General features: G+C 61.2%; 1 protein-coding gene across 14 annotated transcripts in view; it reads left to right on the top strand.

Annotated features, from left to right (window-relative positions):
• SARDH (sarcosine dehydrogenase) overlaps positions 1 to 10,531 on the top strand; it is a 63,274-nt gene extending 52,743 nt beyond the window's left edge. For all 14 annotated transcript variants that reach the window (XM_006062462.3, XM_025262059.2, XM_025262058.2 and 11 more), the window contains 4 exons: positions 5,303 to 5,465; positions 5,966 to 6,134; positions 8,305 to 8,440; positions 9,224 to 10,531. In XM_006062462.3, the coding sequence (XP_006062524.1) occupies positions 5,303 to 5,465; positions 5,966 to 6,134; positions 8,305 to 8,440; positions 9,224 to 9,349 (594 nt within the window). In that variant the 3' untranslated portion in view covers positions 9,350 to 10,531. The remainder of the gene's footprint in view (positions 1 to 5,302; positions 5,466 to 5,965; positions 6,135 to 8,304; positions 8,441 to 9,223) is intronic.
• Positions 10,532 to 14,459: the final 3,928 nt, after the last annotated feature.

The raw sequence follows: 14,459 nt of genomic DNA, 5'->3' as shown, positions 1-14,459 counted from the left end.
AGGTGACCCCGTGTGGAATGACGGACGTTACTGACCACCCACTGTGTGCAGAGCCCCAGGACTGGGGGGCTCAGAGGCATCTGATTCTCGTATTCCGGATTCCAACCTTGTCCTTACAAGGCAGATAAGCTTTAAGCCTGCTGCAGCCAAGGCTGATGCAGACACAGCTCTGTCTGCGTGGGGAGAGCGCTCCCTCACTGCGCCTTGCCGACATCTCAGGTGCCGCCTAGAATGAAGCAGGTGACGGGCAGAGGGGAGAATCTTCTCTCACTAGAGGAGACCCATAGCATCCCATGTTAACTCCCTCCAGGGCCTCGCAGGCCCTGGGTGGAGGGGTCTGAAACACAGAATCTTCCGAAGGAGGGATTGTTATTGTTCAGTCACTAAGTCGTGTCCGACTCTTTGCGTCTCCATGGACTGCAGCACGCCAGGCTCCCCTGTCCTTACTAACCCCCGGAGTTTTCTCAAATTCATGTCCATTAAATCCATGATGCTATCTAATCATCTCATCCTCTGCCACCCTCTTCTCCTTTGGCCTTCAAGCTTTCCCAGCCTCAGGGTCTTTTCCAATGAGTCGGCTCTTCATGTCAGGTGGCCGAAGTACTGGAGCTTCAGCTTCAACATCAGTCCTTCCAACGAGGAGAGGGTCTCTGAGCAAATTCAAACTGGAGAAGAGCCGCACAGCAGGAGAGCTGCTCACGCAGATGTTTGGGGCTTGACGGGTTTGCCTCCCCACCCCCAGCACGGCCCCTATTCATCAAGGGGTCCCATCGATCTCTGTTCCCCAGCCCAGTACTCTGAGCCTCGCAGGGGGCTCCTGCTAGCTTTAGAAGCGGTTCCTTCCTCTGTGGGTCAGCCGGCAGAACCATGCCGGCCGCTGGAAAGATGGGCCCTGGCCAAGCCCTGGTGATTCCTGAGTGGTCCCCGAGCTGAGCCAAGCAGAGAAGGACGTTGCTCCCAGCAGGACCTCACACAAGGCCCTGCTCCGGCTGCTTATTGTCTGCTGCTGCCCGGGAGGTACAAGACCAGACCAGCTCCTTGTTCCACGCTTCAGTTCTTTTGCATATACACCCAGACGTGGGATGCTGGACATATGGTAGTTCTATTTTTAGTTTTTCGAGGAATCACCATACTGTTTCTCCTAACAGTCGCACCATTTTGCATTCCCCCAACTGCGCCCAAGGGTTCCAATTCCTTCATATTCCTGCCAGCTCTGATTATTTTCTGTTTTCTTTGAAATGCTAATGGCTTAGAAGTCATATCTCATTGTGGTTTTGATTGCCGTTTCTCTACTGTTTAGTGACTTTGACCATCTTTTCATGTGCTTGTTGGCCATTCGTAGATTTTTGGCAAAATGTCAAGTTCTTAACTCATTTCTTAATCGGGTTGTTTTGTTTTTGTTGACTTGTAGGTGTTCTTTACATATTCTGGATGTTAACCCCTTATCAGATACATGACTTTCGAATGTTTTCTCCCATTCTGTAGGTTAACTTTTCACTGTTGGCTGTATCCTTTGAAGCACAGAAGTTTTTAGATTTGCTGGAGTCCCATTTAGCTCTTTGTGCTCTTTGTTCCTTTGCCGAGTCCAGAGTCACGAAGCTCGCCTCTGTGTTGTCTGCGGGCTCGCATCTGGGCTCTGATTCGGTTTGAGTTCGGGCGTGTATGTTGTGTGCGTGGTATATGAGAAGGCTCAGTGTGCCGATCGTTGTCCTTTCCCCGTGGAATAGTCACGGCGTGTGTGCGTGCGTGCACGCTCAGTCGTGTCCGACTCTCTGCAGCCCCATGGACTGCAGCCTGCCAGGCTCCAATATCCGTGGGATTTTCCCAGGCAAGAATAGTGGAATGGGTTGCCGTTTCTTCCTCCAGGGGATCTTGCCCACTCAGGGACTGAACCTGCGTTTCCTGCATTGGCAGGCAGATTCTTTACTGCTGAGCTGCCGGGGAAGTCCCAGTGGTCTTGGATCTCTTGTTCAAGGTCACTAGGCATTTACCTGAGGGTTTATTTCTGGGCTCTCGTCTCTATTCCATTTGTCCGTTTGATTTTATGGCTGCAGGGCACTGTTTCAATTGTGGCAGCTTTGTAACAGGTTTTGAAATGAGGAAGTGAGTCTTCTGCCATGTTCTTTTCCAAGATTGTTTGGCTATTCGAGGTCACCCGTGTAACTGTTAGGGTGAAATTTTCTATTTCTGCAAAAAAAAAAAAAAAGCCACTAGGATTTTGACAGAGAGTGTATTGAATCTGTAGATCTCTTTGGGTAATATTGGTATCTTGGTGATATTCAGTCTTCCAGTCCACAAACAAAAGAGTTGTCTTTCCATTTGTCTCCTTCGTTTCTGTTGGCAGTGCTTTGCAGTTCTCAGCACGCAAGTCTTCCACCTCCATGGTTAGGTTTATTCCTAAGTATTTTATTCTTTTTGGTGTGACTGTAAATGGAATTTTTTCTAATTTCCTTTTCAGATGGTCTATTGTTAGAGTATAGAAATGCAGCTGATTTTTGAGTGTTGATGTCGTACCCTGCAACCTTGCTGATGTGGTTCGTTGGTTTTAACACTATCAGGGGAGTCCTGGGGTCATAAAAGGGTTTAAACAAAACCTGGTTTAAGGCCTTTCCTAATGACCTTCTGCATCTCTGTGGCCCAGCCCACTGCCCATGGTTCCCAGAGCAGGGCGGGGCTGTTTTGCAGAGGGTTTGCCTCAGTTTGGGGCTCGCTTTTGAAGCTGGTCCAAGCTGATGCTGACTGGCAGACCACAGTACCAGGCACCTGCCTTCCATGAGCCTGATGCTCACCCCCGTTTATCAGACGTGGGCACGGAGGCTGGAGGAGGCCCACTCATGGGTCAGGCTGATTCTGAGCCCAAGTTCCAGATGCACTCGTTCTCAGCCCGTCCCTTCAGTATGCGTCCCCTCTCAGAAGACCCTACGGCTCGCCTAAATCCACAGCTTCAGTGGAGAAAAGTGCAAGATGTCTCGAGAACCAGTGATGCTGGCGACTTAGAAAGTCACTAGGAATCCCCAAGCCCTTCCCCTCGCCTTGCCGGGAAGCAGAGCTTTGGCCCTCTGCACCTGTCTCCCCACTCCGTCCGGGAAGTATTTATTCAGCCCCCTGCATGCCGGGCTTGCCCACAGGGCTGTAATGGAGAGCACGCCAGCCAGCCTCTCAGCCTCGTTTGATTCCTGGGAGCTGGGGAAGGGTCCGGGTCGCTCCATCCCACCCCTGAATTCACTCGAGAGCCTGGCTTAACTGGGGGAGGGAGTGTGTCTGACAAGACCCGCAGTCCTGGGCCCATTGATGGGTGAGCTTTGAAAATTATTTTTTTCCTGTTCGAAATGAGATTGGCTTTGAGCCCCAGGCTCCTCCGTGGTCTGCCTAAAATTAGAACCCTGTTGACAAGGCAGTCTTTGTCAGGGGCCCACGGCTTGCACCAGGGGAGCAGGGAAACGTCAACAGTATGTTTTCTGTGTCAATTCTGAGTTTTTTGAGAGGCCCCGGGCAAATGGCAGCTCAGAGCAAATGTGTGCCTTTCAAAAGCTTTCTGAATCCAGCCCTCCCAGCGGCTGTGATTGCAAGCCATTCGGGAGAGTGGGCCGGCTCTCCTTCCGCTGACCTTATCGCCGCGGGAGCTGTCCCGGGCAGCCCCTCGGGCTCAGAGCAATGGTGGGATCCGGTCCTCTGCCTCCAAGAGCGCTGCGGCCTGCTGCGGCTCCCTGTCCCTTCTGTGACCTGGACAGGGCCGTGCCCGGCCCCGCACGTGGGGACACTGGGCATTCAAGGGTTTGCCTGCAGGCTGGAAGCAGACACCAGGAGCTGGGTGTGCAAGCGACCTGGCTGGAAAAAGCCAGGCTGCTGGGCCAGGTGTCGCCTGTCCTGCTCTTGGCCTCCACGTGGCTGCTGGCGCGGGCCACAGGCTGACAGACACGCTTGCCCGGAGACCAGCCGTCCCCGCGTCAGCTCTGCGTGTGCGCGGCCGGCAGGCTGTCTCCGGAGCCCCTGTTTCCGCATCATCCCTTAGAAAGTTTTTGCAGTGATGTCTACAAAAAGCAGGCCTGGGGTGCTCCATGAACAGCACCGTCCCTTCCGTGGGGTTTGGGAGCCCACGGTCCCTTTCCTGGCCTGCGAACCCAGCGCTGGGCAGTGCTTTTGTGGTCCAGCGTCGGCAGCCGGTCAGCAAGGCCCTCCCGGCCTCAGCCGCCAGCCTTCTTGCCTGCCCCCCGCCCCCGACAACACCCACAGCTGCTCCCGCTCTGTGCCTTTGCACCCACTCTGCCGCTTGTCTGGAAGGCCTGTCCACACAAACCCCGCACAAGATCCCAGCTTGGCCTGTGCCTGCCTCAGGGTCCTTCCACCTGCCTGCCCTGGAGCCTGCTTGGGCGTCTGGCTGTGTCCTTCCAAGACTCAAGGCCTGAGGGGCAGAGGCTGTGTCTGCCTTCAGATCCTAGCTCTTGGCCAAGGCCCGCCAGGGTTGGGGGTGACCAGGACACTCGCCTGATGCCCAGCTGCCCCCTCCCGCTGCCCTTGAATGTGCTAAGCGCAGCCGCTGTGACTCATGAGTCGTGTGGCTGACTCCCCATCCTTACTCGAGGACACCTCCTCAGAGCTTCCTAAGCCGGACAAAGCCAGGCTCCCGACCACATTTAGAGGCCAAAGAGAGGCCAAGAGTCTTGCCCAAGGTCACCGCAGTGATTGAACGGTGGCCCCCTAAAAAGACATCACCCCTGCGCTGGGAACGGGACCTTGGAATCAGGGGCTTTGCTGATTTGATGCCGGTGAGGATCCCGGGATGAGAGCACCCTGGTAAGGGGGGGCTCGGCCCAGCAGCCAGTGTCCTGATGAGAGACAGGGAGACACAGGCATGGAGGAGACGGAGGCCAAGGCCAGCATGACGCATCCATGTCAGCAGAGCCTGGACCACCAGGAGATGGAAGGGGCAGGAGGGACCCGCCCCAGAGCCTCCAGAGGAAGCACAGCCCTGCCCACACCCTGGTTTTGGACTTCGGGCCTTAGACCTGGCAGAGAGCTCACTTCCGTGGTTCTCTGCCCCTGGCTACCGAGGCCCTAGGACACTCCTATAGTCATTTAGGAGACGAGCTATGGCCTGGGAACCACGTATCCACTTCCACTCCCAACGACAACATCTCTTGATTTCAAAGATTTCCAGAGCGCTCCTGAGGACTCGCACTGGCAGGCCCCATTTCTTGGCAGCCTGTGGCCTGGGCCCAGGTCTGGCTATCAGCGGTGGTGGTAGGAAGTGTCCACCCATCGGTGGTAGCTGGGCCAGGTCTGAGCTGTGCCTCGCCCCCAGGTCCGGGCTGTGAGGCTGTCCTTCGTGGGGGAGCTGGGCTGGGAGCTGCACGCCCCGAGGCCGTCCTGCCTGCCCGTGTACCAGGCGCTGATGACCGCGGGGGCCAAGCACGGCCTCGTCAATGCCGGCTACCGGGCCATCGACTCCCTGAGCATCGAGAAAGGTGTGTGTGGGGCCTGGACCACAGTGGGGGCGCTGAGCCACAGCGTGTCTGCCCCGTCCCCCCACATGGACTGTTTCCCCAAACCCCCTTCGTTGCCCTTGTACCAGGGCCTGGGGACGGTCAGAGATCCCAGCACTCTTGGCGGGGGGTGGGGGAGGGCAGGTATCTCCAAGGGGGAGGGGGCCCAGAGCCAGACTTGGATTCAGCACTGAGATTCCCAAAGAGAGCTGAAGACCATCAGAGCAGGAGGGGGGCCCTCCGAGCTGCCCGGCTTCCCACTGCCCCCTCCCCAGGGCCTCCAGCCTGATGGCAGAGATGCGTGGCGATGCTGCTGGGGGTGGTCTAACTCCGGGGCTCAGCCAGGGCACCTCCTGTGACTGAGGATGCTCCCAGCCCCCAGAAACCCCGGGTCATGGAGGGTCTAGGTGGGCACCCCCCGGGGCATCTTCTGAAGTCCCCGCCCCCGCTGGACAGTGACCCTGTGGCCTCCCCGACTCCAGGCTACCGGCACTGGCACACCGACCTCCGGGCTGATGACAGCCCGCTGGAGGCGGGCTTGGCCTTCACCTGCAAGCTCAAGTCCTCCATCCCCTTCCTGGGGCGCGAGGCCCTGGAGAAGCAGCGGGCCGAGGGCCTCCGCCGGCGCCTGGTGGGCTTCACTGTGGATGAGTGAGTACCGCTGGGCCTGGGGCCCCCGGGAGCGGGGAGCGGCCGTGCAGACGCGTGGGACGGTGCTTCTGGGCTCCCCCTGCCCCCGCAGGCCAGGCACCCTCTCCCGGAGCGCACACCACAGCCCCCGACAGGGAGGAGACTGGGACCTGCGGGGCAGGGCTGGGTCCACAGCAGGCCTGACTCTGAAGCCGGGGCTGCGACTCAGATCCCACCAGGGCCAGGCAGGGGGCAAACCGGGCGTGGGCTGGTGGCGGTCGGCAGGGAGCGGGCAGGGCAGCCCTCGGCAAACACAGGTTTCGTTTCACTTTATTTATTTTGGCCGCACCATGTGGCTTGCAGGATCTTAGTTCCCCACCTAGGGACTGAACTCGTGCCCTTGGCAGTGAAAGCTGCGAGTCCTCACCACTGGACGGCTGGGAAGTTCCTCCGAACTCGTGTTCTGAAAAGGGAAGGCCCTGCCCAGCCAAGCGGGCTTTGTGGGGGGCTCCGGCCGAGGCCCCCAATCTGGCTGCCTGTCAGGGTGCTGCCATCGCCCCCCGTGTCCTGGTCAGAGCTGCCCCACAGCCCGGGAGGGGCCCCCGTGGAGGAAGGGGCCAGGCTGGGGCCAGCAGCCCCATCGACAGACGGAGACCACAGGGGCCCAGGGACAGAGCGGTTCTCACCCAGGCCCGTGGCCAGGGTGGAAGGAAGCCCCGTGCGGGGCCCGATCTCTTCTCCCCCGCCTCCCCCGCCCCCACCTCTCTCCCACCCCACCTCCCCGGCAGTTCTGAGCACATCGCCCTTACATGCTGGGAGCTGAGCCTGCACAGGCCCCGGGGCCCTGGTGCTGGTGTTGGAGGACGTGGGTGGGGTGATGAGGAACTGGGTAGCAGCCGTCCCCGGGGCAGCGGGCGTCTCTGGGTCTCGGTGGTTTGGGGCCGACAGCTGACTCCAGCGGCGCCCTTTCTCCCAGATTCGGCGCTTTCAAAGGAAGCGTTGAGGCTGCCAGGGTTGGGGGCGCAGAGTGAGCGGAGCTGGGCGTGTCGTCTCCTAGCTCCTCCCTGGGACCCCATCGGGCTGCCCCTCTGCCTGACTGCTTGTCCGCCTCCCAGGGAGCACTCGGCTCTGGTTTGGGGTGCAGACAGGCCAGGGGTCTGCCGAGCCCTCCTGCTGCCTGCCCTCCAGAAAGCTCCTACTGCCTCGGAGAGCAGTGGCCACAGCCCAGCTCGTCCCTCCCCAGGGTTCCCCGCTGGGGTCCAGAATCCACCTAGGGCTGCGGCCTGGCCGTCCCGGACCGAGGAGGGGCAGCCAGGATGCTGCTGCTTTGCCCTGGGGCCCTGGGAAGGGCAGGGGCCTCGCTGAGGCTGTCTCCTCACGTGGACACAGCAGCCCCGTAGGACGGGACCGAAGGAGACAAGATGCGTTTGCAAAGCTTCCGCCACCCCACCCTCATCCTCCTGCACCCATGGGGCCCAGATCTTGTCACCCCTGGCCTCCGAACCGGGAGGCACCCAGACCCTGTTCAGACTCTGGCTCAGTGCAAGGGTCCCCCAGTTCCGGTTACCGTAACCAGCCCAGCCGTGCCCCAGACCCCATGGGGCATGGTCCTTGGCACCCACCCCAGGACCCACGGGGCCACGCGGTGCTGCAGCCCTGGGGGCACCTCATCCCCAGCGCCTGGCCCAGTGCCCGCGGGCATGAGGACTCGGGCAGCAGAGGGCACGCCGGCCAAGCTTTACACCAAACACTCTGGCACTGGTGTTTCTGTGGTTGCAGTTTAATCCTCTGCTCGTTTCTTATTTTAAATTTTCAAAAATTTTACGGCGAGCATTCATATTTTATGTGTAATACAGAAAATTACTTTTAATAAATGATACATCCCACTGTCAGAAAAGGAGAGCCGTCAGATTAAAACAAGTCGTGTGACAGTTCCAGATCCGTGGGGCCTGCCTCCAGAAACATGAAAGTCGGGTCCTGGTTTTGATGTTTTCTGTCCATTTATCTGCTCGGAGCCTGAGCCCCGGCATCCTCGGGGGCCAGGTGAGGGGCACATGGGCCCCTAGCAGACCATCCCTGAGGAGTGGAGCCCGTGGTTTGGGGGGCTCTGTCCTTTCTCCTCAGTCAGGCAAAGTGCAAGAGTTCCCCCTCCGGGGGCTCTGGGGTCCCAGCCGTCTATTGCTTCTTCCAGGAAAGTGCCCATGTTCGGGCTGGAGGCCATCTGGAGGAACGGCCAGGTGGTGGGCCACGTCCGGAGGGCTGACTTCGGATTCACCATCAATAAGACCCTGGCCTACGGCTACATCCGAGACCCCAGCGGCGGGCCGGTGAGTCCTCCCGCCCCTGCACTGCCACGGGGAGCCCTGGTCCCCCCTGGGGCTCTCCCCCACACCCCTGCCTCCCTCTCTGGGTGGGCTGGGCCTGGGGGGACCGGAGGCCAGTGAAGGGACTGACTGACGGGCCCTGTCTTCCCCAGGCAGACGTGGCGGCTGTTTCTATATTTTCTTCCTGACCAAATCTGACTTTGGAAGCTCCAGGCTTCTCGTGGTCAGAAAGGGGCTCTGGGCAGGGCTCACCCGCTCTGCTCCCTGGAGCTGGAGATCCTGTGTGTGTGCAAACAGTTGTGTGAGCGCACATTGATGTACACACAGGTATACCCACATGTGAGCACATGTATGGGCATACGTGCACACAGAAACACATGTGCACAGGCTCATTTGGGGGGCTCGGCAAGAGACAGAAGGGGCAGCCTGGTCTGTATGTGGAATGTTTAAGCATTTTGCCCAAACCGTCATTTATAAACCCCCGAACTCCCCCACCGGTCGCCTGCCCTCCCAGGGACCAGTGGTTATAGGGCAGGGCTTGCTGCCCAGCAGGAGAGGTTCTCCCTGGTGCCAGACCTCGGCTCCGCCAGACCCTGGGGGCTCAGGTCCAGCTCAGGAGCCCAGGGACATGGAGTCCACATGCTCAGGGCTCAGGGCAGTTCCTGGACTCAGAGGAGGTAGGGGCGTGAGAGGGTGAGACGGTGGCCCTGTCCCGGGAGTCAGGCTGTGTGAGCCCGGCTCCCACAGGGCACCGAGTGACCGCGGCCCCTCCTCTGTGCCCACCAGGTCTCCCTGGACTTCGTGAAGAGTGGGGACTATGCCCTGGAGAGGATGGGGGTGACCCACGCTGCCCAGGCCCACCTCAAGTCTCCCTTCGACCCCGACAACAAGAGGGTGAAGGGGGTCTACTGACGGCCGCGGGCAGGGCCTCAGCTGGTCCGAGAGTCAGCGACCAGCCTCCCCAGCCCACGCTGCCCATTCCCAGGGACCCACGCTGCCCATTCCCAGGGACCCGCGCCGCCCTGGACGCCAGGACCCAGACCCTGGCTGGAACGTGGGCTCCCTTGCCCTTTGTCGAGAGCTACTTGCCATGGCCCCCAAAGATGCAGACAGAGGGGGTGGAAAGAGGACCCAGAAGGCCCATTCTGTGGTCACTGACAGAAGGGGGCTCTCGAGTCCACCCCCACCCCCCCCATAAAAGCCACCCGCAGTGCCTTGGGCTCAGGGACCAGCCTGTAGCCCTGGAGAGCTTCTGAAGAGGAGCTTAGGAAACCCTCGAGAAGGCCTCGTGAAAGCGGGCGGCAAAGAGCATCACCCAGTGCTCTGTCCCTGAAGGGCAGGCTGTCCGTAGCGGCCTTGAGGGCTGTGGGTGTGTTTGGCAGGGGAGACCGTGTGGGATTGATTGGTGCTGTCTGCCTCGGGCACAGCAGTGACGGCGGAGAGCAGGCGTGCCAGACGGGCACCGTCCCGAGGTCAGAGTTGGCAGGATGGTCTGTTCCCAGGTCCCAGGAAGGAAGGGTGGATCCAGAAAGCGAGCTCTGCTTGTCTTCACACGGGGAAGCCCCCAGAGAGTTCCCAGCCCTGAAATTGGCTCCAGGAGCAGGGCTGGGAGGGTCTCAGCTGGGCCCCCGACACACAAGGTGCAGAAGCTCCCTCTCCTGCCCTGGTTTCCCCCGGGGCCCCTTGCTCACCATGTCAGAGACAAAGGGGTGCTGCCGGGTGAGGACCTGTCAGGACCCCCCTGCCCGGGGGGCCTCTGTCCTTGCTGTCTGACTCAGCTCTAGGCCTCATCCCCCCCTCTTCCAGTCCCTGGGGGTGGCACTCTCCCTGGGCCTGAGATGAGGTGACCCTGCTGTCCCCATCCCAGGGCCTTCAGAACTGCCCATCCTCCCTGCGGGGACCGGCGCCTGGCCCGGGCACCCAGACAACCCCCGGGGGAGGGGGCTCAAGGAGACGCGGGCAAGAAGGCGTGCGGTGACTGGGTGCAGAAAGTCCTGGTGGGCCTGGGGTTGGTTTCAGAGGTGCCATCCCACTCAGCGCCCTCTGTGGACTGGGCTGAAACGGCTCAGGCTAATAAAGTCAAGGCCATGGGAAGACGTTTGTGCTTCAGGTGACCTTTGGAGAGATAGCTGGTCCCCTCGTCAGACCGCAGCCTGGGGGCCAGGGGCCTGTCTTTCTCAAGCCTTGGGCGGAGTAGCGCCTGCAGCGCCCTTGCCCATAGGTGGGCCTGGGGGACCCCGAGAGGACCCTGTAGAGCCAGAAGAGGGGGTGGGGAGCAGGCCTGCTTCCTGGACCCTGTGGTTTGGCCCCGGACTCCCGGACGGGGCCTGTGCAGCGTTCATTCCACAGCTGTCCCTGGGGGCGGCTCGAGCCGAGGGGCAGTCCTGCCCAGGTTCCACCTCGACTCCTCTCTCAGGGGCTGAGCGCAGAAACAGAAGTGTTCACGCTCCCTTCCCTGCCTGTATTTGTCCCTCTGCTGGGGAGAAATAACCCTGGGCCCCTCTGGAAACAGTACTGGCCACCGACGTGAGAGAGGCGGTCATGGGCCGCACCCCCCCAACTTACCCACTTCACCCCAAAGAGCCACTCGGGAAGGTCTGAGCCCCAGCAAGCTTCCCCATCGCTTCGGGCTGGACTGTATCGCCCTCTCCCCTCGGAGCTGGTGACCTCAGGCCAGCCCTTCCTCACACTAATCCAGAAGCACTCTGCTGCCTTAATTTTGGAAGGTTTTTCTGGGCAGAATGAGCACCATGGCTCTGAGCACCACCTGGAGCTCTGCACAGGCTGGTCTGAGCATGGCTGTTAGCAGGACACAGGAGAAGGGCCCCCCCCCTCCCCACCCTCAGACTCAGCCCGCATGCGGCCAGCCATCCCGGGAGCTCTGAGCCTCTTGCAGGGACTCAGGGCAGCGACGTGCCCTCTGGAGGAAAGTGGACAGACCCCCGCCTACCCAACTCTCCTGGTGGCCCCTGTCCAGCAGCCTGAGCAGGCTGTCAGGGACCATGCAGGTCCCAGGTCCCTGCACCCAGCAAGGACGTTTGCACCGGTCTGCCGGCACCTGGCCTCTGGTCTCTACATGGCTGGCAAGGATGAGGTGCCAGCTTGCTCAATTCCTAGATGCCTCACACTCCCGGGGCTGGCACAGGACCCACTGCCCTCCAGCCGTTAGGAGTGGTGGCAACGGCATTTGGCAAAGGAGAGGCTCTAGGGCCAGACTTGAGTGACATGGACAGTGAGCTGTCACATGCAAAGATCCTGGGGTGGGCGTGACCCGCCGTGTGCCTCGGGCAGTGTCGGCCTGGCTGGGCTTCCTCCACCCCGTCTGCAAAGGGGTTTGGGGCAGCGGGCAGGGTGCGTTACTGCTCTGCCTCAGTCTGGGGACACCCCGGTGGAGCTTCTGCCTGCTGAGGACCCTCCTGGACCCCACAGAGGTGCCATCCAGCCCAAACAGGCCCGAGTGTTCAGCTCACCCCCACGCCAAGGAACGAAGTGCTTGCCTAGGGTGGCCAGCACATCCTGCCCACGTCCCTGATGGACAGGCGAGTGCTGAGCCGTCTGGCCTGGGGTCATGCAGCGTGAGCTTGGAGAGGGCCTGCCCGGCAGAAGCCCTGGGACCCGAACAAGACGCTCCCCCTCCCAGGGTCCTCGCCTGGCTGCTCGAGCAGGAGGCAGTGGGGCATCTGGTGGGCCGAGGGGAGGAGTGGGCAGTGTGGCCAGTGGGGCATCCCTGAGCAGGGCCATGGGGCTGGGTGCATGCAAGTCTGGCCCTAGCACCTCTCCTTTGCCAAATGCCGTTGCCACCACTCCTAACGGCTGGAGGGCAGTGGGTCCTGTGCCAGCCCCGTGAGTGTGAGGCATCTAGGAATTGAGCAAGCTGGAACCTCATCCTTGCCAGCCATGTAGAGACCAGAGGCCAGGTGCCGGCAGACCATCCCTGCTAGGTGCAGGGACCTGGGACCCGCATGGTCCCTAACAGCCTGCTCAGGGACCTGGGGCCCGCATGGTCCCTAACAGCCTGCTCAGGGACCTGGGGCCCGCATGGTCCCTAACAGCCTGCTCAGGCTGCTGGACAGGGGCCAGCAGGAGAGTCGGGTAGGCGGGGGGGGCCTGTCCACTTTCCTCCAGGGGCGCTGGATGGTCTTCCAGGCGGCCTTCTGGCTGCTCCCAGAGCTCAGGGGCGCGTGGCAATCCTGAGCGGCCTCAGAAAGCCCAGCGTGGGCTGGTGCTGGGTCCCACCTTTGCTCCCCCTCAGCTTTATCCTTCGTCCCTCCTCATGGCCCTAGGAGCCTACTGCCAACACACTAGCCCCTGCACGCGGGACCTGGGGCTGCGGGTGCTGCCCCTTGGCTCCCCCGCTGGGCTCCCCCTCTAGCCCCGTGAGCCCCCCAGGCCTTTCCCAGCAGTCGGGCCCTCTCGCCTCCAGAGGAAGAAGGGACAGGATGGAAGCCCAGGGCAAAGCCTTGGTCTCCGACTGGGAGGGGATGGAGGGTGAGGGTCCCCACACAAAGGCCTCCTGGGCTGTGACGTCAGAACGGGGCAGGGCTCCCCAGGATCGGGTCTAGCGTCTTCCACTGAAGGCTCCCAAAGTCCCCCCATCAGGAGTCTGCCACAAACACCATAGTCTCTGGCCAGGGATTCACGGGACCTGGCGGGCTGCCTTCCATCCAAGAACCTCCTGAGAAAGCAGGGAAATGTGGAATGTACGCGTGAGGCTGGGTGGGCGTGGGGGAGGGGGGAGACTGGAAAGACGGGAGAAAATAGAACCATGCGTGTCCCAGGGAGACCGTTGGCGGGTTTCAGCGCATTTTGGAAGAGCCAGAGGGGAACGGAACGGGGCTTCTTTGCCGTAACTGGAAGCTTTGTTTTCCTCTGCAGCGGAGCCCAGAGCAGCAGGAGCCCCCAGGAAGCCTGGGCTGTTTCACCTTCAGCATCACAGGGTTGGGGCGGGTTGGGGGCAGGGACGGAGAGAGCCTGTGATGGTTTGGGTCCTGAGCCCGGCCCTCCTCAGGCTTTGGGAGGCCTGTCGGGCATTTCTTGTGCTCGTACCAGGGGCCGGAAGGACCTCCCTTGGCTTGGGAGACTGGTCCTGCCCTACATGCCTCCATGGACAAGCCCCACAGCCCTGCCGGCCCAGTTGCTCTGCCCAGTGACAGCCAGATCAGGGCCACTGGGCCCACTGGGAGGGAGCTGGGAGGTGGGGGTGCAGGCAGCTCCTGCCCCATCAGTCTGGGACCTGACCCTGGTGCAGAGCAGCCCGATGGAACTTTCCATGCTGATGGACGGGCCGATATCCCAGCAATGCATGCCGGAGCCCTGGCCACATGTGGCTGTGGAGCGTTTGAAATGTGGCTGCTGTGACCGAGAACCCAGATGCTTTATTTTACATCACTTTAATTTATTTACGATTAAGCTTCAACAGCCACATGAGCCTAATGGCCAGTGGGCAGTGTGGCCCTGGGGCATCCTGGGGCCGGCTCAGGCCAGGCACCCCCACCTCCCAGGCTGTCTCCACACAGAGCCTGCACGGGCACACCTCAGCCTGGCTTTCCAGGCCTGGCACCCTAGCAGCCCTCGCCCCCAGGAGCCCAGGGAGCCTTCTCCGTGGGCGGACAGGGAGAGGAAGGCCCAGGGAAGGAGAGTAGGTTGGCCAGAGCCACTCAGCAGAGGGCGGAACGGGACCCCTGGCCGCTGGGCCCGTATCGCTCCTGTCCTGCAGAAGGTGGGCAAGCCTGACGGTGCGTGGGGGGCCTGGCTGAGGGGCGCGCAGCCCTGGCCGCAAACGTTTCCCTGGCTGGCCTGGCTTGGTCCCCATGAGGCGCAGGGGGTGCCGCCTGGGTCTTCAGGGGAGGCTGGAGGCTGGGAGCATGGGTTCTGCCGTCACACAGGCCCAGGGTCACCTCCAGGCCCCCCCACACATGCTGGGTGACCCTGGCACCTGGCTTTAGGTATCTGAGTTCCCCCGTCTGTCAGTGGGAGGAAAGACAGTGTGTCCTGGGCTCGTGGGCGAGTTAATGCAGAAGCA

The sequence above is a fragment of the Bubalus bubalis genome, chromosome 12 (assembly GCF_019923935.1).
Source record: "Bubalus bubalis isolate 160015118507 breed Murrah chromosome 12, NDDB_SH_1, whole genome shotgun sequence".
Classification (NCBI taxonomy): Eukaryota; Metazoa; Chordata; class Mammalia; order Artiodactyla; family Bovidae; genus Bubalus; species Bubalus bubalis.
The sequence above is the reverse complement of the archived record's forward strand: the minus strand, read 5'-3'. Positions and strand labels throughout refer to the sequence as shown.